General features: G+C 41.9%; 1 protein-coding gene and 1 pseudogene across 1 annotated transcript; both read right to left on the reverse strand.

Moving 5' to 3' along the window:
- Positions 1-1669: 1669 nt before the first annotated feature.
- LOC148873666 (thioredoxin H1-like) lies at positions 1670-4276 on the reverse strand. Its single transcript, XM_088942101.1, has 3 exons — positions 4075-4276; positions 2613-2735; positions 1670-1973 (listed from the first exon to the last, which is right to left on the reverse strand). Exons 1-3 carry the CDS (start codon positions 4153-4155, stop codon positions 1785-1787), a joined length of 393 nt encoding a protein of 130 aa, XP_088798227.1. The 5' UTR covers positions 4156-4276; the 3' UTR covers positions 1670-1784.
- Positions 4277-14677: 10401 nt separating this feature from the next.
- LOC148873667 (aspartic proteinase CDR1 pseudogene) lies at positions 14678-16018 on the reverse strand (annotated as a pseudogene).
- Between the last annotated feature and the right edge of the window lie 10671 nt (positions 16019-26689).

The raw sequence follows: 26689 nt of genomic DNA on the forward strand, positions 1-26689 counted from the left end.
GGTAGGCCCATGAGACCTCAAGAGAGAGAGACCAGCACCCATACGAGTTCGAAAATTTTTAAAAACTTTAGGATACGTTCAAGTCAAATTCTTTTCATTTTTTTAATTTTGGGAATTGATGGAGTATTAGAGAGCAATGTTTTAAAAAAACGACACAGAACCGAACCATGTTGGGGGATGGGCTACTGTAGTCCTCCAAAAGAAATCAATAACAATATTTTGCAATCTCAAAATAAACTCTATATATTCGCTAGACATTTCTCTGGTTTCCAGGCTAGGAATTGATAGATTCAGGAGGTAATTAGCTCTGAACCCGGACCATTGATGTCTTTTAAGGAAGCATTATTGATTCTGATGATTATTGGTGGTTTCAAGCATTGCAGATTAATTTTAACTGCTATCTTGAACTAAAATGAAGATTTGGAGGCAAAAGAAGAGGAACTGCCACTGGATTTTGTTTTGAAAATTTTGAAAAATGGTGATGGACAAAATCGAAAGGATAATTTTACAATTAAAAAACAATATAAGTCACATGACATCACATAAATTGTATCAATGCACGAAAGGGTAAGAAAGGATTTTGTTAATTATCAAAAAACCTAAAAATAATTTCAGTGATTTTTCAAATCATAAGATAAGTTTTAGGGGGGTGTTCTTTTTTTGGACTGCCCCCCCCCCCAACACCCACACCCACAACGTTTCATAGCACATTTATCCCATATATTAGGAATATCTCCCAATGATAATATCCAGAATGATGATGTCATCATCAGGAGATGATCCTAATACATGGCGGAGATGTGCTGTGGGACATTGTGGGGGGCAGATTCAGTCTCAATTGGTCAACGGGGTTCCCATTGACCAAGAATCTCATGTTCCTTTTTCAGGTTTATGTGGGGACGAAGGGAAGTTTATTTAAGGCCCCGTTCGTTTTTCGGTAAATTACTTACCCATGTTCTTTTATTTCCCACGTAAATAATGTAATGACCATTTTAGTCATAAAAATCCATTATTATAATGGGCAATTTTGCCCCATTCAAGTGTTGGCAACTTTCTCCCAAGGTGAGAAAGTTATTTATACACTTAGGAAATAGGGTAAGCGATACCCAAGAAAATAAACTTTCATTGGTCCCCACATAAAGATGAAAAAAGAACACGGGATTCTTGGTCGATCGGAATCAAAATCCCATTGACCAACTTTCCCCCTCTCAAAATTCAGAAAAAAGAACGCTCCTAAGTGATACCCATCTCCCATGTGGGTAAATAACTTTTCCACCTAAGGGGAAGTTGCCAATACTTGAATGGGACAAAAATGCCCCTCTTAATAATGTATTTTTATGATTAAAATGACCATTACCTTATTTACACGAGAAACTAAAGAATATGGATAAATGTATTTATCAAGATAAGTATTTTTCAAGAAAAACTTATCTAGATAACTGCATTTGTCCGAATAAATAACTTATCGAAAAGCAAAGAGGAGCTTAATGAATTTATTAAAACATATGGATAGTTTAAATATTTTATTATTAATGGTAGGCTGATAGCAAGGCAGACCTTTGAGCGCACAACAAATTAATTAAACAACCTGGTAATGAACGAGCTCGGGTTAGCAACCATCGACGAAGACGTGAGTCGAAATTTATTTGTCACCATAAAACGAACTCAGTTTTGAACGGGAAATTTGGCGTGTTTGATCTTTTTATTTTTATTTTTTTTTTGTTTTTTCATTTCATAGTATATGCACTGTTACATTGAGAGTAGAGATCCATGATCATATTTTTTTATTCGGATCCCAACCCATTTCTTTTGGGTCGAGTTAAGATTGGTGGAACACAAGTGGACTTCCCGGATTCCGTTATTATGTTAACCAACCCTTCTTTATTCGGACCCTCAACCTTTTTCTTTTGCTTCCCATCTTCCATTAACACGATTGTAGGATATATCTTGACCTCCATCTGTGAAGCAACAGACTGAAAATAACAAGTTTTAGTAATGATTAAAAAATAATTATATAGTGTCATTACTCATCAAGATCTCCCCACCCAATTAACATATAAGTGTGTTCAAGATGATTCCTAAGCCATACAGTAGAAAAGAACTTTTATGCCTAACATGGATCAGAGAAAAAAATCTTTATATTTCCTCCTTTAGGCTGTGTTTGGCTTGAAACCAAACACAGCCTTAGAGATTTAAGGTTTCAGAGATGTTCCCAATGTTGATATTACTACCAAGAAAAAACAACAAATGATACACTAATTTGTCAAACACACATCATAATCTCTAATAAAACAATAGGCTGTACTCTGAATCCCCAAACGAACTAATTCCATAATATGAAATATAATGAATTCAAAAGAAAGAAACAAAGAAGTATATTAAAGTTGGGTTTTAAATAACTTAAACTAATGTATAGGTTAAATTATTTAAAGACAATAAAGCTTTAACACTTTTAAAAGAACAAAACTAAGAGCAATATATGATATATCTTAGTTGCGGCCTTAATTTTTTTCTTTTTGAATTTTATGAACATAGAGATAAAGTGTTGAGAAAAGATAGATTTTATCTTATATTTTTCAGACTTCAAATAAAATAAAATGATAGTGTATCACCTTCAAGGCATCAACGTCCACTTTGAGAAACAATACATTGGGTCTTTTCTTGGCCTGATCTAAAACAGTCGGTAAAAAATCGCGTGCCGGTGCGAACCATGAAGCAGTGAAAAAGGCAATCACCTGTACCAATTAATTACCCATCAGGAAAAAGCCAGCCACAATGAAAATTAGAAATCTTTTGATTTCTTTCTATAGATATAGGATGCATCGTGCATGGGAGACCTCAATAATTTAGGGGTGTAAATTTGAATGTGTTTGATCCAATCCGATCTAGTACAATGTGAGTCTAATATAATATAATGAATATTTTGTACTATTTTAGATCCGTCTAATTTAATGTTTGGATTTTTCAATTTGTTTTAATTTAGATTATTTCTAACCTGATGGTTTATTGGCACCTATATTCTTATCTTTTATCAATGGATCAAATATTGGGTCAATCTAATCTATTTCAATATAAATCCATTGCTAATGGACCAGGTTCAATCTAATCCAATAAATATTTTGAATCATTGATTCTGGATTAATCCAATTCAATATGTCTAACGTTTTCAAACTGTTGTTGACTCGAACAGTCGGAAACCGTCCAGGCAGCCGGTTCCGTTTTATCCCAAATCCTGTATTTGGTCAAAAACCATTGAAAAAGTCAACAAACCGTTGACCCGAGCAGTCGAACCGTCAACCCATTAACCCGTTCAATGGTTTTTGACCGTTTTTATTTTTTAATTGTTTTTTTAATTTTTTAATTTTGTTATTAGAATGAGCCGTGATTCGAATTGGATGGTCAGACCATCAACCCAGAAATTGATGGACAGAATGATTTCGTTTCCGGGTCATTTTTTAAAACATTTTGTCTTGTTAGTTCATCCAATCTGTCAAAATCATTGATTTTGGTTTGGATGTGGTCCAATCCATTAACAACCCTAGACCACATATGTTCCTCATCATTGTTCAAAATTGATTATTTATGTGTTAGGTTTTTAGCCAATAACTTGTGAACAAGTTAAGCCTCTTTGGAGCATCTTTCTACTCAGGCTGTTGGTTGTTTAAAAGCTCCGTAGCTCGTATTTTCATCTTTTCTCATTTGTTTAGGGAAAAACCTAACTTCCAAAAAGACACAAAAAGCTTGATTCAAGCTTATTTCAAGAAAGTAGAAATGAAATTTCTCATCTTTGTACGGAAGACGCCTCCAACCAAATAGTCTATGGACTATCAAGATTTTTATGTCAAAGCCCACTATGTCTTTTGGCTTTCAGATCTTTCAAGATAAACTTATCAAACGGCACCTTAGTCCTTCAAAACATTGATTTTAAAACCATGAATAGCGGTAACACCAGGGTTTTTGGAGGCATGGATATATAAGGATGAACTAATCGCTGCTATATATGTAGCCGCAGCTCCTATTAACTAACAACAACTAACAACAAATTGATAGAAAGTGAAGACAGTTCGGGAATACCGGTTTTTCGGACTTTATAACGAAATTGTTCCAGGCCTCTTCCGATAAGCAGCTGATTAATCGCCGTCGATTCATCGCCATTGCTCCCACTTCCCAGAGTCCTTTTTGACAAGATATCTCACATTTATAAGAGGCTATTCGCAAATGATGAAATATAAAGTTTGACAAATTACATATCGAAATTGGAGGCTTGACCGACTGAAACCCATCCGTGAACACAACCGCTATAAGTTGAAATTGGAGATTTGTTTCTTCTATTGATTTTATAACTTGAAATGGGCTAATTCCCTGAAACTACCGAATGCATATTTCCCCAATTCCCCGTCATTGTGACTGAAATTTTCTTTTCCTTCACGTTATTCCTTGAGAACAAATCCACTAGTGGAAATTTATATAATATGAGCCAAAATTATATTATTGCCCAGAAGGTATAATTATTAGCTTTGAACAAGCAAATTCCCAGAAATATCTTGATGAATTGTGATCTCTCTCTAGATTAGGAAACCAATCACTCAATAAATATTGTGATGAATTGTCTCTCTCGGTTTTAGACACGTACAAAATAGAGGTGGAGTACACTTCACTCTCAGTTTTGGATGACAAAAACTATTAGTTAATGTTTGTATTTCTGTGGTCCTCAACTTCAGACGTTGAACATATGAACCTTTCAAATTTAAGAAATGGTCTACAAGTCGACCCAGAGGACAAATCATTTTTTCTTCCTAGTCGTGTGTCACCGATTCGACCTTATAGATCCAAGGGGTCAGATTATACCATGTTAGCAAAAATAGTTGAAGTATACTCTGACTGTAGCCTGTAGGTAGGTATGAGTAGGATCCTTTGTGGATAGAATATATAAGCTCACAATAACTTGACCACCAAAAAGGTGAAAGGTGGTAACTCGTAAGAGAGAGTTGAGACCAAAAGTGGAATACAACCATGGATATATGTATAGTAGTACACACATGATCGGTGTTGGTGTTGGTGTTGGTTGAGACACATAACATGAATTCACACCTACTGCAATACCATTTAAACCTCTGAGACGTTTTTGCTCCATTGGAGAAAAATCTCTACCGCTTAGCAAAGAAAAACTTTTCCATAGTCACATCTCTAATAGGCCCTAATTAATTAAAGTAAGTTAATTTTTAAAGTCAATTAAAGTAAACTTAATCAAATAGTAGTTTTCTAGGGGTGAACAAATATGTAGGCTTTATTCGAAACCGAATAAAACTGATTTCGAACTGCCTTGAATCAATTCTATCCAACCTGTTTTACAATTGAGTCTGATTCCAAATTCTTGAAGTCGACCCTCAATCAAGTCTATTCTAGGGTTTAAAGGTTTACCTTATACTAGCTTTAATTGGCCATGGTGGAAATAGCATTGGAATCAAACTTTTCTTGAAATAAATCTCAAAATACTTTTAAGGATGTAAAGATTTGAATTTAAACACTTTTGATTACAAAAATCATAATCTCATTTGATCATTGAGTTACTTCAGTGATTTGGGCATTCATTTTTAATTAAATATTTGAATGTGTATGATAAATAATATAAAAGGTAATATTTATAAAATTTAAATTATAATGACAAATTTTGAACCATATATTAATATATTATGATAATCTATATATTAAATTACTCAATTTAACCAATAAAGATAATATAATTATGATTTAAACTATACATTATCATAATTGGGAATCAAGCTTTTAAAGAAAATGTTTCTTTCTTTAGGAGGGGGAGAGTAAAAAAAGAACAGGTTCCACAGATAAAACCTGGAACCTCTAAGGCCAGAACCAACTCTACAACAGACCTTTACAAGCTAGATTCCGATTCCAAAAACCTGAAAGCAATTCTTACAAGGTAGATTTGAGGTTCTGCCATGAAACCAAACTAAATCGATCCATGCACAACCCTAGTATTTACAAATAAGACTTTACCAATATTCAAGTACCAAAGATTAACCAAATTTGGATTCAATTAAATATTTGAATTCGATCATTTAATTCAAATATACAAATCTAAATCAGATCTAATTGATTACCATTATATACTTTATAACATAAAGAAATAATATATTATATTAGAGAAAAAATAAAGTATGTTTAGGTCATTTGGTATGTTTACATTATTGTTATAATTGGTTCAAAATTCAAATATTTATTGGTTTGAAATCCAATTCAATCCCATGCAAAATAAGTTTCATATCTAAACTTTTACCGAATATTACCATAGATGTTTGACAAATCTCAGGTTATGAGGTTATCTATTGTTGGATGGGTATTTTGGAGATATGCATTATTCCATGCCCATCCAAATCAATCCATCTAACAGTTGAGTTAGACATCCGAATTCGATCCGATATGGGATAGATATTGAAATTAATATCGGATTAGGCAATAATCGAATTCGAATCCAATTAGAAAATTTGATATCTAATGGATATTGAAAATTAATATCTGAATTCAAATTCGATTGAATATTAGAATATTTGATTCGATTCAAATTCGATTAATTATTTATTTTAGATAATTAATAAATATATAAAATAAATATTTTATTGATATAAAGTATATAAATATATAAATTATTTATATAACTTAATTATTATATATAAATTATATAAAATATTTTATATATTTTATATAAGAATTAAATAATCGGTTGAACTTGGATATTTATCGAATCGAATCAGGTCATATCCAAATTCAAATATGATTAACTATTCAGTAAGAATAAGATATCTGAATTCGACTGATTAAATATTCAAATTATCCGAATTCAATTTTTGAATACCGTTGACACCCCTACAGTTAACCAAGTTTTTACCAGTCACATATCTCATGTATATAATTGGAATGGTAGAAAATCTATGAGTAGCATTTCACATGGTAAAATAAGCCCTTGTTTCGTATCACAGTAAGTGGTAGGACCACAATAAGCACTTATTCCTATTTAGTAAAAAAAAAGCCACAAATAAGTGCGTATTTCAAACATAAGTACTTAAAAAAATAAACAACCTTTGGGCTGCTTATTTTAATCGCTTAAATTTTAAGTGCACCCTTACAAATGGAGAAAACTCTATCGCCTTCTCCAATTCACATAGGGTCCTCTTGCAGTGACAGGCTGAAATAGGGAGGGTGACCGGTGAACGAAGAAACGACCCAAGAACTTCAGCTATGTTGTTCAATGCAGTCTACTAAACCAGGGATCGTTAGTTTTCCACGTCTAATAACTTGTTATTCGACTGTTTTCTTTCTACTCCATCAAACTCTTTGGTTTATTATGCCCTGTTCTGCATTTTGAACTCCGATTCAATGATGGTTCTGGGATCTATTGGATTGGAGCATTATTTGGGGGCCAGTCTTTTTTTGGATTTTGAGCGGAGAAAACCAAGATAGCCATATTCTTTTCTCAGATTTATGTGGAATCCATAGAAAAATTATTTTCTTTGGTAAGTGATACTCATCTCTTAGGTGAATAAATAACTTCTCGCCTGGGGGAAATTGACAACACTTGAATGATACAAAATTTTCCCTTTTAATAATATATTTTTTATGATTAAAATAGTTATTTTCTTATTTACCTAAAAAATAAAAAAGAATATACATAAATACACTTACATAGATAAATATTTTCCAAGAAATACTTACTTAGGTAATGACATTTATTCAAATAACTTCCCGAAAAACGAATAAATCCTTGGTGGACTCGTGGTTCATGCTCTTCTCTCGTCAGATATGATGAGTCCAACGTTGGTCCCCCTTCTAACGGCATGTGTTTTTGCTCATCACATTTAATGGCACGCTGCAAATTTATTCTCTATATAGTTTTTGTATTCCTTATAACATAAAAGACTAGTAAATAGCATTATTTTTACCCTGGTTTCAGGACTTTCGCATTATAGCATTACACAGTGGTGTTTTGAGCATATTTGAACTTAGTCAAGTTTTCACAGGGAGGGTTTTGCAATTGGATACAATTTTATATAATGTACATAAGTTTTTTTAATTAGACAAGAACCACTAACTAATAAAACAGGGATTATGCATAGTCCCAAACATTTTAGACTTATTATTCTTATTATTATTATAGATGAACTTTTGTTATTGTTGTTGGTATTATTATTATTGTTATAGTAATAATGCCACATGTGTGTTATGTGGGCCCATGTGTAGTTCCACATGCATTACATATGGACCCATGTGTCACTCAAAGGAGTGATGTAGTAAGTTCATTGGAAATAAACAATATAATATTCAAAAACCAATATTTATATGGATTTATGAAGTAGGTACAAATGCCATTTCTACAAAATTAATTACTTGTTGGAAAATGGTTTGTTAAACATGAGGATCCCAATAAGTACTTAAAACAAGTATAAATGGTTTGAGAAAGGGATCGTCAATTATCAATAAGTACTTATTTCTCAGACCACTTATTTACCAAATATAGCATCCAATGAATTTTGATAAATGCCACCTGACCTCATAATATGACAATTATTCAAATGTCGTGGAATCTAACGGTGATCTATATACCACGTCAATGGTGTATAACTAAATCTGATTTCTGCTTGGGTTGAGAAATTAGTACCTTGGGTAAGCTTGGACGTTACACTTGAGTTGGGCTTTAGGTGGTGGCCCTAAATCTTGTCCAAGTAGCCTTCACATACCCACTTGTAAATTGCTAAATATAACAATCATCCGTGCAGTAAAATAAAAGCAATGAAAGGACCTTAGTCCTTATCAAGTTCTCGTTTTCGCACTATCTGTTGATCCCTCTCTTAACCCTCACATTCCCTTAATCCACGCAGTTAAATGTTGTTTTCACCCCTATCCCTGATGTCCTCCCGTTAACCCTTGCAACCTTTTGCTACTGCAAGTCTGAGACAAGTCCTTTTCCAGAATGGCTGAAGACTCCCATGACTTGGATAAAATAATGGAGAAGCAAAGCTCACCTGTCATGACCTAGTAGATTGCAGATCTGGGTAAGGAGCTGGAAAAGTATGCATCCATTATCAGTTCCCACTTAGAAATCAATGTGGAGCCGGTACAAGAAGCGACAGAGGTAGTTAATAAGACCTTAAGAGGAAGAATATTTCCTTGCATTAAAGTTCTATGGAGAATGTCCAAGCATTTATTAAAAATGCATGAATCCGATGTACCCAATTGAATTGGTCATAACGATAGCGGTGGCTGAGTGTTCATTTTCGAATAGGAAGAAGACCTTTTGAAAGTTTTAAATGGAGGCTCGTGGTTCATTCGGGGGAGTTAGATGCTAGTAGTGGCCTGGCAAGATGGCACCGTAGGAGAGAAGATTAAGTTGTGATTCCAAAAAATATGGCTTCAAATGCACAACATTCCTAGGAACAACATATCCGACCACCATTGCAACCTTTTTGCCTCTGCACCTCAGAGAGTTCTAGAGGACAATGCAGAGATGGAACCTAGGAAGCCTACTCGATGATGCATGGTAATACTGCATGTAGAAATCGACCTTTGAAAATCATTACCAAAGGGCTTCTTTCTTAACAATAACAATAGCCCAGTTTGGGTCAGGTTTGCTTTTGAAAACCTCACAAAATTGTGTATCTACTATGAGTTAGTAGGTCATAACTAGAAAAAATCTAACCTTCTTCCCAAAGCAACACTACTACATGACATCCTTCTAGAGTTGGAAGAGAGAAAACTGGATGAACCAGGGGAATGGTTGTGCGTAGAACACAAATCGGAGAAGCCACTCACCTTCCCAACCTAGAGGACCTGGATTTACTTCACTTGCCTTATAATTTCAACTTAGTGCTAAACAATATGAAAATCTTGGCTTGGAATGTAAGGGGAGGGAAACGCAAGGAATTACAAAGAACTATTAAGAGATGGTGCAAGTCTCAAAATCCTGATATCCTATTTCTTGTTGAGACAAAGATGTCAGATGAAGAGGTCATGAAGTACTCGAAATCCCTAGGATACTATAATTATAAAACTGTAGGATCAGTGGGCCTGAGTGGGGGATTACTATGTGCTTGGAAGGACAACCTAAATATTACAGTAGTTGACAGCTCACAGAGGTTTATAGAGTTAACTGGGATTGGTAGTACTTCAGTTGTCCCTTGGAACATACTCCTCCTCTATGGTAATCCTGGTTATAGGGATAGAGCTGCTTTTTGGGAATACCTTAGAACTTCAAAATCATACCTAAAAAGGACTCCTTGGCTACTCTTAGATGATCTAAATGGCATGGTCTATTTAGAGGACTATGCTGGACCCAGTAACAAAATTAGAACCTCTCAGCACCTCAGAAACCTGATTGACCATTTTGCTCTCTCAGACCTAGGATACTCAGGACCCTACTTTTCTTGGACAAATAAACAACAAGGAAGAAAAGGGGTGAAGGAAAGACTAGATAGAGGCTTTGCCAATGTGGAATGGCTAACTTGGTTCCCATAAACCAAATTATCAACTTTGTCAGCTATAAACTCTGATCACTCCCCAATTCTACTCAATACCAAGCCCGACCCATCAAAAGGGAAAAAACAGTTCAATTTCTTACCAATGTGGGTTCATCATAAGGACTGTGACAAAATGGTAGCAGAAAATTGGAACCAAGCAGTTGATGGCTCTAGAGCCCACTCAATTACAACTAGGCTTAAATCCCTAAAGAACCGTCTCAAAGCCTGAAATAAGACCACCTATGTGATATAAGCAAAAATCTAGTAGAACTGGAGAAAGAAATTTTGCTAGCTCAATCAAATCAAGAAGAAACCAGCAAGCTAGCATATTTAGAAGCCAAGTATAACAAATGGCTCCTTGTTGAGGAGCAATTATGGAGGCTAAAATCTAGAGAACTTTGGCTCTCAGAAGGGAATAGAAATACAAAATTCTTTCACCATCAAACAAAATTAGGAAGGAGATGGTATGCAATTGAATGTCTAAAAGAAAACCAAGACAGTTGGGCCACTTATCCAAATGCCATAGCAAACCTCCTTAAAAGCCATTTCCTAAATAGTTTAGGGCTTGAAGAAAATTTTGACCCAACCCTCTTAGAAGGGCTCCATTTCAACCAAATTTCTGCTGAAGAGAGTCAACATCTTCTAACCCCCCCCCCCAAAAAAAAAATTAAATAAATAAATAAAGAATTTCAGCAAGCCTTATTCCAAATGAACCCTCACAAAGCCCTAGGCCTGGATGGCTACACAACTTTTCTTTTCCAGCACTCCTAGAATCTGGTAGGGGTAGATATTACAAATATGATCCAAAAATTCTTTCACTCCAAAAAACTGCTAAAACAAGTGAACCATACCAATCTTGCCTTCATACCAAAACAGAGAGGTGCAGAAAAAGCAAAACACATTAGACCAATCAGCTTAAGCAATGTACTTTACAAAATCCTAGCAAATCCTAGCCAATAAAATAAAACTCATGCTCCCAGCTCTAGTCCAACAAAATCAGGCAGCTTTTATCAAAGGCAGAAGCATTACAGATAACATCATTCTTGCCAAAAAAATCATTTACAAGCTGAAAACTCATAGGGGAAAAGGAAAATGGGCAGCTCTGAAAATTGATATGGCCAAAGCTTTTGATAGAATGGGTTGGAGGTTCCTTATAGAAACTATGACAAATATGGGCTTTCCAACAGCATGGTGTGAACTAACCTGGCAATGCATTTCTACCAAATCCTTCTCAATAAAGCTCAACGGGTCTTCCTATGAGTTGTTTACCACCAAAAAAGGTTTAAGACAAGGAGACCCCCTCTCTCCCTACCTTTTCATTATTGGTATAAAAACCCTCTCAGCCCTGCTGCGTAGAGAAGAAAGTCTCTCAAAACTCTAAGGAATCAAACTTGCAAGAAACTCAGAGCACATCACTCATCTTTTATTTGCAAATGGTTGCTTCATATTTTGCAAAGTTGACCCTGAATCTTTTCATTACATCAAAGCCACCCTCAAGTTGTTGAGCAGATTAATAAAGATGAAAATAGTAAGTTACAACTCCAAATATCTTGGGACTTGGTTTATAGAAGGAGAAGGTGGAAACAGGAACACTCACAAACATCTTGCCAAAAGAATCACCCAAAAGATAGTACTCTGGCAAGCAAAAACCCTTTCCCAAGCTGGCCGATCCACTCTCATCAAAGTAGTCACCCAAAGTATCCCTTTGTACACTATGCAAACAAATTACTTTCCCATGGGCTTATGCAAGAAAATGGATAGACCGCAAAAAAAAAAAAAAATTGGTGGTCAGGAAGATCCAAAACAGTTGCAAACTACAACATAAAGTGGATTACAATCTACTCCCCCAAAACCCTAGGAAGGCTAGGGATAAGGAGATTCTCTTTAACAAATAAAGCTCTACTATTGAAGTCAATCTAGAGACTACTAAATCTCAGGGACAGTCTTTGGGCCCAGCAACTAGAAGCAAAATATGTCAAAGAAAAATGTTTCTTCAACTTGCAAAATATGTCAAAGAAAAATGTTTCTTCAACTTGAAAGCTAAAGCCTCATACTCGGGATGGTGGAAGAGTATTATCAAATTAAAAGATGAGTTGGAATCTCATTTTTTTCTGGAAGCTTGGAGATGGGAGATCTATCTCAGCATTCCTAGATCCCTAGGTCCCTCAATAAGAGAATAATGTCCCAACAAGAAAAGTTGAGAGCTTAGAACCACTACATCTAAAAGTCTGTGAGTTAATCACAGAAAATTTAACCTGGATTTTTTATCTCCTTTTTAACTCTTTTGATGATAGAAGTGTGGAAGCAATCCTTACCATCCCCCTAAGGACTCAATAGCAACCTGACAGTCTTCTCTAGAAAGACTCGAAGAATGGAGAATTCTCTATGAATTCGGCTAATCATTCTCTCTTAGTAACCACACTTCAAATTCAGACAAGTATAGTGAGATGGTCTAGAATCTGGATGAGTCTATGCTCTTATAGATAGATTTTTGTGGAAGTACATTCATAAAATTGTTTGAACAAAAAAAAGAAATATGGATCTGCAGAAGAAGAGAAGATACTTGGTGTACTTTCTGTAAGGCATCTCCAAAAACCCAGGAACACCTCTTCTTGGAATGCCCTCTTTCAAGGGTTGTTTGGATGCAGGCCTAAGTTGGACCCATGTCGGAGGCCTTTCTGAACTTTGGTCAAGAGGATCTGATAGAATGGTGGTGGCATCACAATAATCATATACATAACAAAGCCTTAAAGTACACTTATCTTGCAAAAGCCTGTGCAATCTTCAGAAGTATATGGGATGTGAGAAATGATCAAAACTTTAATAATGGGAAACCAGATCCTATACAGATCCTGCGTAGGGTGGGTAACTACTGCACCATTAAAGACATTGAGCTTCAAAAATCACATTCAATTCAACTGCATACAGATTGGGACTTGCAATAGGTTCTTCACTTAGATCTTCCAATCATCCTAGTGGATGGTTCATGGAGCACCTTCACACAAAATGCATCCACTGGACTCTTTATGTTCTCACACAGTTCTCCTCTTCTCATTGTAGAAGAATAATCGTGGATGAAAATATCATCAGCAGCAGCTGAGCTCTGGGAAATAGTAAGAAGTTTACATAAGTTTTTTTGTATGGGTTTCAAAGCAGATTTTTTTCTATCAGATGTAACAAAAGTTCTTTTGAAGCTAGAAGGAGCCGAAAAAAACATCACTTGGGAGTTGCAAGCATTCTATGATCATATATTTGAATTACTTTTACTTTTTGAAAATATGAAAGTGATGTATGTAAACAGGAAAATAGTTAAGCGAGCTCATGAACTTGCAAAGAGAGCTAGGCTTAAAAACACTTATGTAAATAGTACTTACTCCCCTACGTACTTAGCTACATGCTTTTTGGAAAATTGTAAAAAGGGGACTCAAATGTATCTGTGATGTTTTTAGTGGATCCTTTTACTAAGAAAAAAAAATCATATAGGAAACAATGTTGGGAAAATTAAAAAATAAAAGTTATAATAAAACGCACTTGGATGCTTAAACAGAAATTGATGACAATGGGGCAGTTTTGGGGAGGGTTTTGTAGATTTAAAACCCACCCAGCTCCCTCCCAACCTGTACTTTATCCAAAATGTTAGTTGGTTGGGTTTTTAGAGTCAAAATCCTTGATACATGAAAACACAAAACCCTCTCCAACCCTATCCTTTAGGCATTTGAGGATGAGGCCAATTGAGTCCAAAATCCATATCTAATTTTCTATTATTTCTTGATATACACACTTAACAAACAAATAAAATAATATGAACAAACATCAAAATTTCCAAACATAACTAGGACATGTATATAAGTGCATACACCATCAATTATCCTTCACATGAAATTCAAAATATTATTAAATTCAACACCAATACATAAGTTCATGTGCCTTCCAACGTGGGAGAGTTGGGCTTAGCTTGATACAATAGTCTACTCATTCCCATATCATTGTAAAATCCTAAAAATCCTAAAACCTGCCATGACCCCAATATCCGTTTTTCAAGAAAAAAAAAAAAAAAAACTGCTTAATAGGGGTGATCACCCACTAGAGTGGTAAGGTAAAAAATGCCATCCCTAAGAAATTCTAATAAGATTAGAGGGGCCAAAACCCTAATTAGTATACATGAGGAATAATACAAGAGAAAGCACGAGATAGAATGAGAATGCAAATAGAACCCTAGGAGCACCGCATGTAGAAGGAGCAAAGAATACCATCTTTTCTTCAAGGTCGTATGCAATGTTGAAGTTCTGCTGTGCTAGACAACCAAAAATTTGCTCTTCATCATCAGGCAATATTGTCAGGCAAACAGGACCCCCCGGACGTTTAGCGAAGGTATTAAGTGGGGGGAGCACCAAATCCGCATTCAAGAAGTGAAAGGTTATTGCAGGAAGGCCGTCCAGTGTTTCAGTCTTGTAACACAGTTCTGATTCTCCTGAATCTTGCACAACCGGAAGACCGATCACCTTCGTTAACACTGCAATCAATTGTTGGTATGTTTGGCGATTTATGAAGGTGTACGTAGTGCCCGTATCAATAATAATGTTTCCGGCAGTCGGATCAACACCGTTCGTCACCACCTTAAGCATTTGATTTTGAACGCTGATCCCATTTAGCTGAACGTAATAGGACATCGCCGGTGACATCAATGGTGTTGAAACAGTATTACTGTACTTAACAATGGCGTCCGAACCGAATTTCATGAAGCTGCTCAATTTTCCTTCCTGTACTGGAACCAAGCAGTAGGAGAACTTGCCCTTGATCAATGGATTTAACTGGGATATGAATGAATAGGGCCCAGTTCCTAGTCCTAATCCAACCAGTCCTGTGTCATGACCGTCGAACCCACTGTTATTGTGCCCACAACCAAACACAAACTTGGGTATGGAGATATTCTGGGCGCCAGAGGATTGCAATGTAAGGGTCTCTAAGGCTAGAACTCCATTGCTGAAAGAACCGTCTTCATAGATATAGGAATATTGGCATCTGCGATCAGCATCGCAGAAGGATGGATCTACAGCCTGACAAGCTTCGGACTGACAAGATAAATCTCCGTAGGATGAAGATTTATTGGGGTCGTAGATGGGTGCAATTTGTTTGAAACAACTCTTGCAAGGTTTGCACTGAATCCATGTCAGATCGCTTCCAGTGTCGGCGACGGCAAAAAACTCCACCGGAGGAGTGCCGATAGAGAGTTTCAGCAGATACTCGAACTTGTTTGGAATTACCATAGAACGAATGGTTTTGTTCACCAAAGGAGCAGAAGAATGGTTGATGGAATGCTTATAATTGAGGCGTTGTGAAGGGCTCTGAGCATGGTTGTAGAATGGAGAGGCAGGGAAGTAACGGTGGATAAGTTGGACATTGAAGCCACCATTGTTGCTGGCTTCGACGTGAAGAAAGATGAGCAACAAAGAAACTACTCGTACAGGGGCAGAAAAGAAGGTCGCCATGGCTTGGTGAGACGGCAGGAAAGCAGGCAACTAACAGAGAATCAGAAGGTTTTAGAGAAAAACGTTAACAATATTACACCTTAATTGGAGGTGTAAAGAAATTTATAGGATTGGGTTGACTGTTAACATCTACTCTAGATTCCTATGAGACCAAGGAGACTTTCAGTATTTTTTTTGTACGTGATCGTGTTTCATACAAACAAGGAAAGGAAAAAGTTGAATCCAAATACAATTTTAGAAGCTCCAGATTTGCGTTCTTGTCTTCTAATTCGTAAGATGGATTATCTGCGTTTGGATCTGCTACCCACAAAATGATTTCACATTACTAGACGCCATCACTGTGTGATGGGAACCTCTCTCCGTAATGACAAAAAAAAAAGAGTTCACATCTGCACCCCACAAGGGGGCGCCCCACAGCACATCCTGATCCTGTATTACATCTCTCGTTGATGTCTCATTATCTTTTGTACTTGTCATGGAGAGACCGGGATGTGCTGTGGGGCACCGTGGGGCGCCCCCTTGTGGGGCACTGATGTAAACTTACAGAGTATTCCTAATGCACAACTGCAATGCCCTGTGAGTAGAGACGTGGGAATAACTAGTGGGCCGTAACAGATCCGAGCCTGGATTATAAGACTGAGATCCCTTTCGGTTTTCTTGGGTCTGTATGCTTGTTTTGTGTGGCTGGCTGAATTGCTGTTTGAAATCGGCTTCAGTGCTCACAAGACCGTACTCACACTTAGGAAGATATTGCCAATGTAAGCCGGCAAGGGACTTTGCAAATGCTGTGAACACTAAAGCCGATATTGGCTCTATTCCAAATAATGTTTTAGAAACCAATCTGAAGGCCGATCTGCTTTTCCCTCCAGGTTACGGGTCATCAGTTCGTTGAACAGGTTGATCGGTTCAGACCGTTCGGATCAAATGATTCCTTTTTATTTTTTAATTGAAATGGGCAAAGCGATTCCGGTCGGTTTTTAAAAACTGCTATAATTAAACCACAAAGAAACATTAAGATTGGAAAGGTAAAATCAATTGGGAAGAGAAAAAATGTGTAAATTGAATCAGAATTTACATTCTTGAGAATGTTTGCCTTTTCTGAGTAGAATGAGAGAAGTTTCCAAGTTTGGAATCTGATCCATTAAAGAAGAAGAAAAGAGCTGCGAGAATTTATCTCGCTCCCTCTACATGTTTGTGTCAGCTTGGAGTTGTAATGGAGTAGAGGAGTCCGCGTTCTATGCACCCACCAATGAGAGGCAAACACGTTAGCTCATGGGTCTTGAAAATGAATTAACCGAGCATTCACCGTTAACAGCCATTCAACTGCTTGAACCGGCCACTAACACACAAAAATTCAAAATGAAGCTTCCAAAATAAGATTTGGAAGCTTCATTCGAACTCCCCTCCCATGCTCTCTCATCTAAGCCCTAGCCTTAGTGATGAAGCGCGATCCGGCCGGTCTTAGCTATCAACGGTCTTGCTTCTTAACTGAATAGCAGGGAACCTGAAACGGAGGAGACGAGGAAGCTCTGGGGGGAACCCGGTGTAACGGCTCCGAAGCTTAAGTTAGAATCCTTCAAAAGCAAGATAAAACCAGATAGCACAAAGTTTGCATACCTTGTTTGTTGGGGGTAGGGGGCTCTTATAATCACTTCGCGCACTCGCTCCGAGGCCCTTGTCAGGCCGGGTATGATTACCCTTGCGTTTGTCAATTCGGTCGTCGTCCTTTCTGCTGGGACAGAACCGTCACTGCCTAACCGTCTCTCTAACTGGAGATGGCGGTGTCAGTGGCGGTGGCAGGTGGCCGTTTAGAGTGCAGCCGCCAAGCGTCAGACCCCAAGTCAGTCAGGTGCGGCGCCCTCAGGCACGGACTTCCTCAGTGTCAGGCATGGTACGACTTGTTTGGTTTTGGCGCCCAGAAGGTGATGCGGAGTGGTGAGCGAGGCGAAGTCTTGAGTTCAGAGGTATCTATAGGGCATGTCAGTTCGGCGAGGTGTATCCCGAACTGTTACAAGGCAGGATAGTTCGGCGAGGTGTATCCCGAACTGTTACAAGGCAGGCCAGTTCGGCGAGGTGTATCCCAAACTGTTACAAGGCAGGACAGTTCGGCGAGGTGTATCCCGAACTATTACAAGGCAGGCCAGTTCGACGAGGTGTATCCCGAACTGTTACAAGGCAGGACAGTTCGGCGAGGTGTATCCTAAACTGTTACAAGGCATGCCAGTTCGGCGAGGTATATCCCGAACTGTTACAAGGTTGGCCAGTTCGGCGAGGTATATCCCGAGCTGTTACAAGGTTGGCCAGTTCGGCGAGGTATATCCCGAACTGAAGGTAGGCCAGTTCGGATTCCTCTGGTTTTGGGCCAAGGGTGAGTTCGGGCCCCCAGTAGGGAGTTCGATCCGCTGGTGTCCCCTTGGTGTTCACGCCTTAGGCTGGCCTTTTTACCAAGCTGTTGTTTCTGCCACGTGTCGCATAACTGTGAGGTCGGGCCAAATCTTCCTTCATCAATTGCCCCCCACTCCTCGCGCCAAGGGTCTAGCCCTGGTGCGGGGAGTTTCGAGAGGTGGTAAGTGAATTTGTCCCATCCTTCGAATCTTGACTGCGCGAGTTGCTTTTGCCAGGGTTCTTCGGTTTCCGAGAAGGCGGGAAACATGCCTACTCATAAATGTTGATGGTTGTGACAGCATCAACATTTATGAGTAGGCATATTTTATTCCTTCGGGTCATTCAAAAATTTGCGCCGCTGGAACGTGACAGCGGGTCATTCAAACTTGAAAAAAGGGCGCCATTGTTGTACGTGCGCGGGCGGCTGCGGCGCAGCCAGTTTCAGAAAGGCGCGTGTCGGCGCGACGTCGGTTTCAAGAAGGCGTGCGCTGACGTTTTGCTCTTTTCGGAAAGACGTGTGCCAATCACGTCTCGACCTTATGGGACGTGCGGTCAGCGCAAACGTGGGCCGTCAGATCGTCTTTGATCTGCACGATCAGTTCTTGGTTACTGTAGCTATAAATAGTGGGGGACCCCAATCGATTTGTCACTTCTGCGGTTTGCCTACTAAGCTCGCGTCCAAGTTTTTTCAGCTCGTGTCTAGGCTGGTTACATAGCCTTCAAGGTTTTTTGGCTTGTTCCCATCTCCGGAGCCTTCAAAACTTTCTTCCGGTGAGTACCTTCCTCAATCCACCTATTTTCCTCAATGTCTAGCTTTGATATCTCAGATGACTCTTCAAGTAGGACTGACACAGGTTCTACAAACCGAGTCGTATCCCCGACTGCCTCAGTGATCCTTAGGTGGAACTCGAGGACTAGGAACCAGAAGGCCGTGCCGCTTCAGGCAGTTTGGCGTCTACCACTCGCCGAGGTCGGATGCTAGACAGGTTTGGTCCCTCGACCATGACGCCTGAGGGGCTTCAATCTATACTTATGTCTTACAACCTTCCTAGGGGGTATACATATTTTATTCCTTCGGGTAGCTTTCCTTGGGAACACGGTCCTGATGAGATCGTGATTTTTCGAGAGCAGCTCGCTGCAGGGTTGCGACTTCTTTTCCACCCCCTTCTCGTTGAAGTCATAAACCACTTCGGTGTCACCATTGGTCAACTTTATCCGAACTCTATTCGGAACCTGGTGGGGACAATTTCCCTTTTTTGCAAGCAGAATTTCCCCTTAGACTTAGAGATATTCTCCTCCATCTTGATGCTCAAGAGACAGGCGGGTTCTCTTCCTGGGGGAAGACGGGCGTATTACCTTTCTCCTTGCCAGGGCTTTAAGCTTCTGCACTATCTTCCTAATAAGGTTCCGGCGTGGAAGCGGGACTACTTCGATGTGCGAAGTGCACAAGGATGGCCCTTTCAGACCGGGTCGGGTGAGGCCGCTCCTGATTCAGGTGTTACTCTCGGTAAAGAGACGGTGAAGGGCCTCCGGCAATGGGCACGGCAAGGGTTAAAGTGCCATCACTACTTAACGGAGGCCAAGCTTATTGTGGCCGGCATGAGTTCGGGTAGGTTCTAATGCGGTTTCTTGCTTGCTTTGTTCCTTCATTTTTTCTGATGTCGAACTCGTTTCTGCAGGTGTGATGGACGCGGAGAGAACTCGTGGGGGGCGTCTGTTCCAAGGTATGAAGAGGAGGAAGCGGGTCGCCAAGCGAACTCGTACCGAGCTGCCCCTGGATGAGGAGCCTCAAGTTCCAGACCACATGCTGGAGGATCTGCCCAGGGAGCCCGAGGTGACTCCACCGATGCATGAGAATGCCGGGGCGCCTTACGCTGAGACCACTCATACGGGCTCTCCTGCATACTCAAGTGCTCCTGCTCACTCTGGGTCCGCTCATACGCGGGCTGGGCCCTCGGATTCGGGAGCTCAAGGGGAGTTCAGGAGCGTGTTGACACCGAACTACGCTCTTCAGAAGAGTAGGGAGGCTACTTTCCCTGAGGAGATCGCGGCATGGACCGTTCTTCCTTTGAATCAGGTCACCTGCCGCGCCGTAACACATGCTATGGTGGTAAGTCAGATTTCGTCTGCCTTTTTCATTTTCTGTCGCTTTTACTGTTATTGTTCACTTGTTTCTTTTGGTAGGTGAATTCTTCGATTCATGCCTTAGCAGCCCAAGTGGAGAGGAGCTCGCGACAGGCGCGAGCTGCTGAGGCTGCCGCCCATGCTGCTGAAGAGGCTTTCCGTGCAGCAAAGGCGAATACCCGAGCTGCTGAGGCGGCCACTTATGCTACCGAAGAGGCTGCTCGCGTCGCAATGGCCAGGCAGGCAAGGTCTCAGCGTGATGCCGAGGCCATGGGGGTAGTTGTCAAGCACATGGCGGACTTGAAGTTGGATTTGCAGCATCAAGTCGAACATCTTTAGGAGGACATCAGGGAGAAAACACAGATTTTTTCCCAAGGCATTGAAGACGCCAAGAAGAAGGCCGTTGAAGACTACATTGCCTCTCCGCGTTTTGACGATCTGATGGTGGATTCTTACAAAAGGGGGTTCAAACTGAGCAGGTGGATGATCTGGAACACGTACCCCGACCTCGATGTTAGTGCCATATCCACTTTGCGTATAACTCAGGAGATGGCCAATGCTACTGATGGCGAGCCGGACTCTGAAAGAGAGGCAGGGCCTTCGGGTGTTGTTGAAGTGCCTTCTGATGGCGAAGAAGTAGCTCCGAGCATTTAAAGATATTCTTTTTTTTTAAGTCCCTTCTGATGGCCAATGTACTCTTGTTTCTTGCAACGGAATAGATAATCTTTTTTCCCAAGTGTTCCTTTTCCCCAAACTAATTCTTTGTTGAACTGAATATGCCACTTTCTTGTCCGGGTTATTATACTTCCGCGACCTGTTTTGCCGCGAAGGCTTTTTGCAGCGAATTGATTTTTTGCCGAGCTGATAATATGCCCGACTTCTTTGCTTGTTTACACCGAGGTTCCTCTTGGCTCTGCAACGTGGCCCATAGGACCTGATTTCGTCCACTTCGCTTGGCGGTTTATAGGTAGTATCACCTTAAGTTCATGATGTTCCACGCTCGAGGTACTTGTTTGCCTTCCAAGGTTTCGCGTTCGTATGCCCCCCGAGCGCTCTCTTTACTTTATAGGGCCCTTCCCAGTTTGGTCCAAGTTTTCCCATGCTGGGTTCGGGCACCATAATCTTACGAAGGACCAGGTCACCGACTCGGAAGCTTCGTTGCTTTACTCTGGCATTGTAGTAGCGAGCTACCTGCTGCTGGTATGCCGCTGTCCGGATGTGCGCGAGGTCCCTTACCTCGTCCAATAGGTCAAGGTTGGTACGTAACTCATCTCCGTTTGTCCGATCGTCATATGTTTCTAGTCTCAATGTTGGTACTTTGATTTTCATCGGTATCACTGCTTCAGTGTCGTAGGTGAGGTTGAAGGGGGTTTCTCCCGTGGCAGTTTTTTTTGTAGTTCGGTGGGCCCACAAGACACTTGGTAGCTCTTCGGCCCACAATCCCTTAGCTCGATCCAGACGTGCTTTCAGTCCATGATGGATGGCTCTGTTCATTACTTTCGTCTGACCATTTGCCTGCGGGTGCGCAACTGATGTGAAGCTTTGCTGAATCCGCATGTTCTGGCACCACTCTTGGAACTTGATATCCTCGAACTACTTGTCGTTGTCAGAAATTAGTACCCGAGGTAACCCGAAGCGACATACTATGTTATTTCAAAAGAAGTTCTGTATGTTTCGGGTCGTAATAGTTGCCAGAGGTTCGGCTTCTACCCACTTCGTAAAGTAATCTACTACAACGATTAGGAATTTTCTTCCACCTGTTGCTGGTGGGAATGGCCCCAGGAGGTCGATGCCCCATTGTGCAAAGGGCCACGGGTTGGCGAGGTATTTAAGGTCGGAGGCAGGTTGATGGTGAGATATTGGCGTGCTTCTGACACTTGTCGCATTTTCTAACGAGCCCGACAGCTTCTGCCTTCATTGTTGGCCAGTAGTATCCATATCGAAGTGCTTTTTGGGCGAGGGCTCTGCCCCCCAAGTTTTCGCCACACAGGCCTTCATGAGTGTCGTGGAGTACGAACTCGGCTTCGGCAGGTCGCAGGCAACGCAAGTAGGGAAGCATGTAGGACCGTCGGTATAACCGTTCGTCTATTATGACGTATTTGGCTGCCTGGCGTAGCACCCTCTTGGTCGCATTGTGTTCTGTAGGGAGGGTTCCATCTATCAAGAAGCTCGCGAGTGGGTCGATCCAGCTCAGCTCTGCTTCCAGGACAGGAGCGACCTCCTCTATCCCCCCGAGAATACTAGGCCGAGGTAAGTCCTCTATGTACACGGTTCTCATGTTGTTGTGACTTGTGCTGGCTAACCGGGACAGAGCATCGGCCTCAGTGTTCTCTAACCTCGGGATTTGCCTGATGAAGTGTGACTGGAAGTTGAGCAGGGCCTCTTTTACTTTTTCCAAATATGCGATCATGGAGAGCTCGCGTTCTTCATACTCGCCCGTGACTTGGTTGACCACGAGCTGGGAATCGCTGCAGATGACCAAGTGCTTTGCCTTTACCTTTTGCGCTAGGTCCAACCTAGCTATCAGTGCTTCGTACTCTGCCTCGTTGTTGGATGCCGCGAACACAAAGCGTAGTGCATATTCTAATTTTGTGCCGCCCGGGCCGCATAAGACTATTCCAACCCCGCTGCCTTGTTGGTTCGAGGAACCATCCACGTGAAGGATCCAGGGCTCCTCATCCCAGTTCGCGTTTCGCCTAACCAGGAGAGATGCCACACTGGCCACTACTTCACGGGGTTCAGACTCTATTGGCTCGGGAGCTCCGAGTTCGCCCGAGCTGGGGACCTCGGGCTCGACCTGTAGGGCTTCGTGGCTGAAAGTGCACTCGGCAATAAAATCTGCCAAAGCTTGGGCCTTAATGGAAGTTCTTGGCTTATATTGGAGGTCATACTCGTTGAGTTCGATGGCCCATTTTGTCAGTCGACCGGAAACCTCGGGTTTGAGTAAAACTTGTCTCAGAGGTTTATCAGTCAGGAAGATGACGGAGTGAGCCTGGAAGTATGGGCGGAGTTTCCGAGCTGCTGTCACCAGTGCGTATGCTAGCTTTTCTATCTGCGGGTACCTTGTCTCTGCTCCCTGCCAAATTTTACTAACATAATAGATGGGTCGCTGGACCCGGTCTGTTTCTTTTATTAGTACCGAACTGACCACCTCGTCGCTTGCCGAGAGGTACAGTTCTAAGACCTCGCCCACCTCGGGCCGGGCTAAGGTCGGCACACTAGCGAGGTAACCTTTTAGCTCGTCAAACGCGAGCTGGCAGTCCTGGGTCCACTCGAACCCTTTGCCTTTGATTGCTTTGAAGAAAGGTAGGCAGCGGTCTGCTGATTTGGACATGAAGCGGCTAAGAGCGGCTATGCGGCCGTTTAGCCTCTGAACTTCTTTTACTTTCTGAGGTGGTCTCATATCTAGAATGGTTTTTATCTTGTCCGAGTTGGCCTCAATACCGCGCCGATTGACAATGTAGCCTAGGAATTTTCCTGAGGTGACGCCGAAGACATATTTGTTGGGGTTCTATTTCATGCTAAACTGACGCAGGATTTGGAAGACAGAATCTAAGTCTTGTATTAATTCTTGTGAAAACTGTGTCTTGACGACCATGTCTTCTACATAGCACTCTATCTTCGTGCCAATCAGGGGCCGAAATAGCCTATTTACAAGTCTTTGGAAGGTCGCCCCGGCATTTTTTAATCCGAAGGGTATGACCATGTAGCAATATAGGCCAAACTCGGTTATGAAGCTGGTTTTTTCCTCATCGGATGGGTCCATCCGGATTTGGTTGTAGCCCGAGTAGGCGTCAAGGAAACTTAGCAACTCATGTCCCGAGGTCGCGTCCACTAGGCGGTCAATTCTGGGAAGGGGGAAGCAATCTTTCGGGCAAGCTCAGTTCAGGTCGGTGTAGTCGACGCGCATGCGCCACTTGTCGTTCGCCTTTTTTACCAGCACCAGGTTGGCCACCCAGCTCGGGTAATGGACTTCCCTTATGAAGTTTACTACGAGGAGCTTCTCGACCTCCTCGTCGACCGCCCTCCAGCGTTCTGGGGCTAAGTTGTGTTTCTTCTATCTAACGGGTCTGACTACAGGGTCAGTACTAAGTTTGTGAGTTATCAGGCCGGGGCTAATGCCGGGCATGTCAGCCGCGGACCAGGCGAAAATATCTAAATTTTGAAGTAAAAAACTCACCAGTTCGGTTCGTAGGGGTTCCTCGACGGATGCTCCAATCTAAAGTGTGTGAGCTGGGTCCATAGCCGAAGTTGGGATTGCGACCGTTTCCTCTATGGGCGAAGCTCCTTCCTCACCTTGCTCCGCAGGCCGCTCTAGTTCGAGGTCGTCGGCTGCCTTGGTTTTTCCATTCAGGGCGGCAACATAACACTTGCGGGACTCGAGCTGGTCGCCCCACGCTACCACCACACCGAAGTCCGTAGGGAACTTCATGGCCAAATAGTAGGTGGAGACCACTGCCCGTAGGATATGCGTGATCGGCCGCCCTATTATGGCATTGTATGGGGAGGGGGTCACGACCACCAGGAAATCATGGTTGAGTCTGACCGCACAAGGCACTGTGCCGACTTCCATAGGTACTGTTATTTTTCCGAGGGGCCTGACTTCCTCTCCGCTGAAACCCACCAGGGGAGTGTTCGCGGGCTTCAGCTCGCTCCTCTATAACTGTAGCTGGTCAAATGCTGATTTAAAGAGGATGTCCGTTGAGCTGCCCGAATCTATGAGTACGTGTCTGACCTTGAAGTTGCTGATCCTTAACTTAATGACAAGCGCGTCATCATGGGGGGTAGCAGAACCCTCGCGCGTCGTCCTCCATGAAGAAGATTGGTTCTTCGTTCTTTGGTCTCTTTGGGGGGTTCCGTTCCTCGAGGGCCGCTTCGCGAATTGAAGTCCAGGTCGCTGCCGAGGTACACCCTGCTACCACCGAACCTCCCACAATTACATGGATGGTTCCCCGAACTGGCCTCTCTTCCGGAGGCTGTCGCTGCAACGGTTCGACAGGTCTGCTGCTAGACTCGGGGGCATCCTTTTTGTGTTCCCCTTGCCGATCTGCCTTATTATTATTGTTGCACTGTACAAAGTTTCTCAAGTATCCACGACGGATAAGCCCCTCTATCTCATCCTGGAGATTATTACACTGCTCGGTACTATGACCATGGTCTCTATGGAAACTACAATACAAATTCTTATTTCTCTCGTTCGGATTTCCCTTTAGGCGTGGTGGCCACTTCACGTATGGGGTGTCCTTGATCGTCATTAAGATCTCGGTCCGCCTTGTGTTTAACAGCGTGTAATCCGTCCGAACTGCTAGGGGAGCTCAGAACGACTGGTTCGGCTTCGGCTCCCGGGCCAGGTTTTTCCAGTCGACTGGGGTGGAGGGCTCACCTTCCCTCTTTCTTTTCTCATTCCCGCCTTCAGTTCGTTGGTTGATTTCTTCCTCTGTCCTCATGAACTTGTCTGCGAGCTTGAGGAATTCGGCCACGGTTGCGGGCTGGTTAGCTACCATGTGCCATTTGAATTCTTTGTGTGTTACCCCTCTTTTGGCCGTCGCGAGCTGCACCGCGGGGTCCAACCGCAGTATCTGCAAGCATGCTTCATTGAATCACTTGATGTAGCCCCAGATGGATTCTCCTTCCCTTTGGACTACTCCAAAGATGCTTTCCTCTGTTCTGGGGCACCGTTGGCTGGTGACAAAGTGTGCGGTGAAGACCTGCACGAACTGGGCCCAGCACTTTATCGACCCAAGGGCCAGGTTCCTGTACCAAGTGCGGGCTACCCCCCTGAGGGTGATGGTGAAGGCCACACACATGCATGATTCGCTGGCCCTGGCGAGGTGCATTTGGGACTGGAAAGCGTCAACGTGGTCGTTGGGGTCGAAGGACCCGTCATACTTGTCCAGAGGTGGGAGCTTGAAATTTTTGGGTAAGAGGACCGCCAGGAGTTCTGATGTGAGGGGGGAAAGAACCGAGAGAATCGGGGCAGCTCCTACCTCGTCCGAGCACGTCGCTTTGCCTCTGAGCTCTGACAAGACACGGGTGGCGGTTCGGCGACTTCGCCGGTGCCTTCGTTGTTGAGTGGACCTTGTACTGGCGCTGCTGGCCTCCGTGTTGTCGAGCTCGATGGGCCCGGAATGCTGGTAGTCTGCCGCCAGAGCGCCGAATCGG

Source organism: Nelumbo lutea, chromosome 1, assembly GCF_056320005.1.
Source record: "Nelumbo lutea isolate HS-2025 chromosome 1, American lotus-T2T, whole genome shotgun sequence".
In the NCBI taxonomy this organism is placed as follows: domain Eukaryota; kingdom Viridiplantae; phylum Streptophyta; class Magnoliopsida; order Proteales; family Nelumbonaceae; genus Nelumbo; species Nelumbo lutea.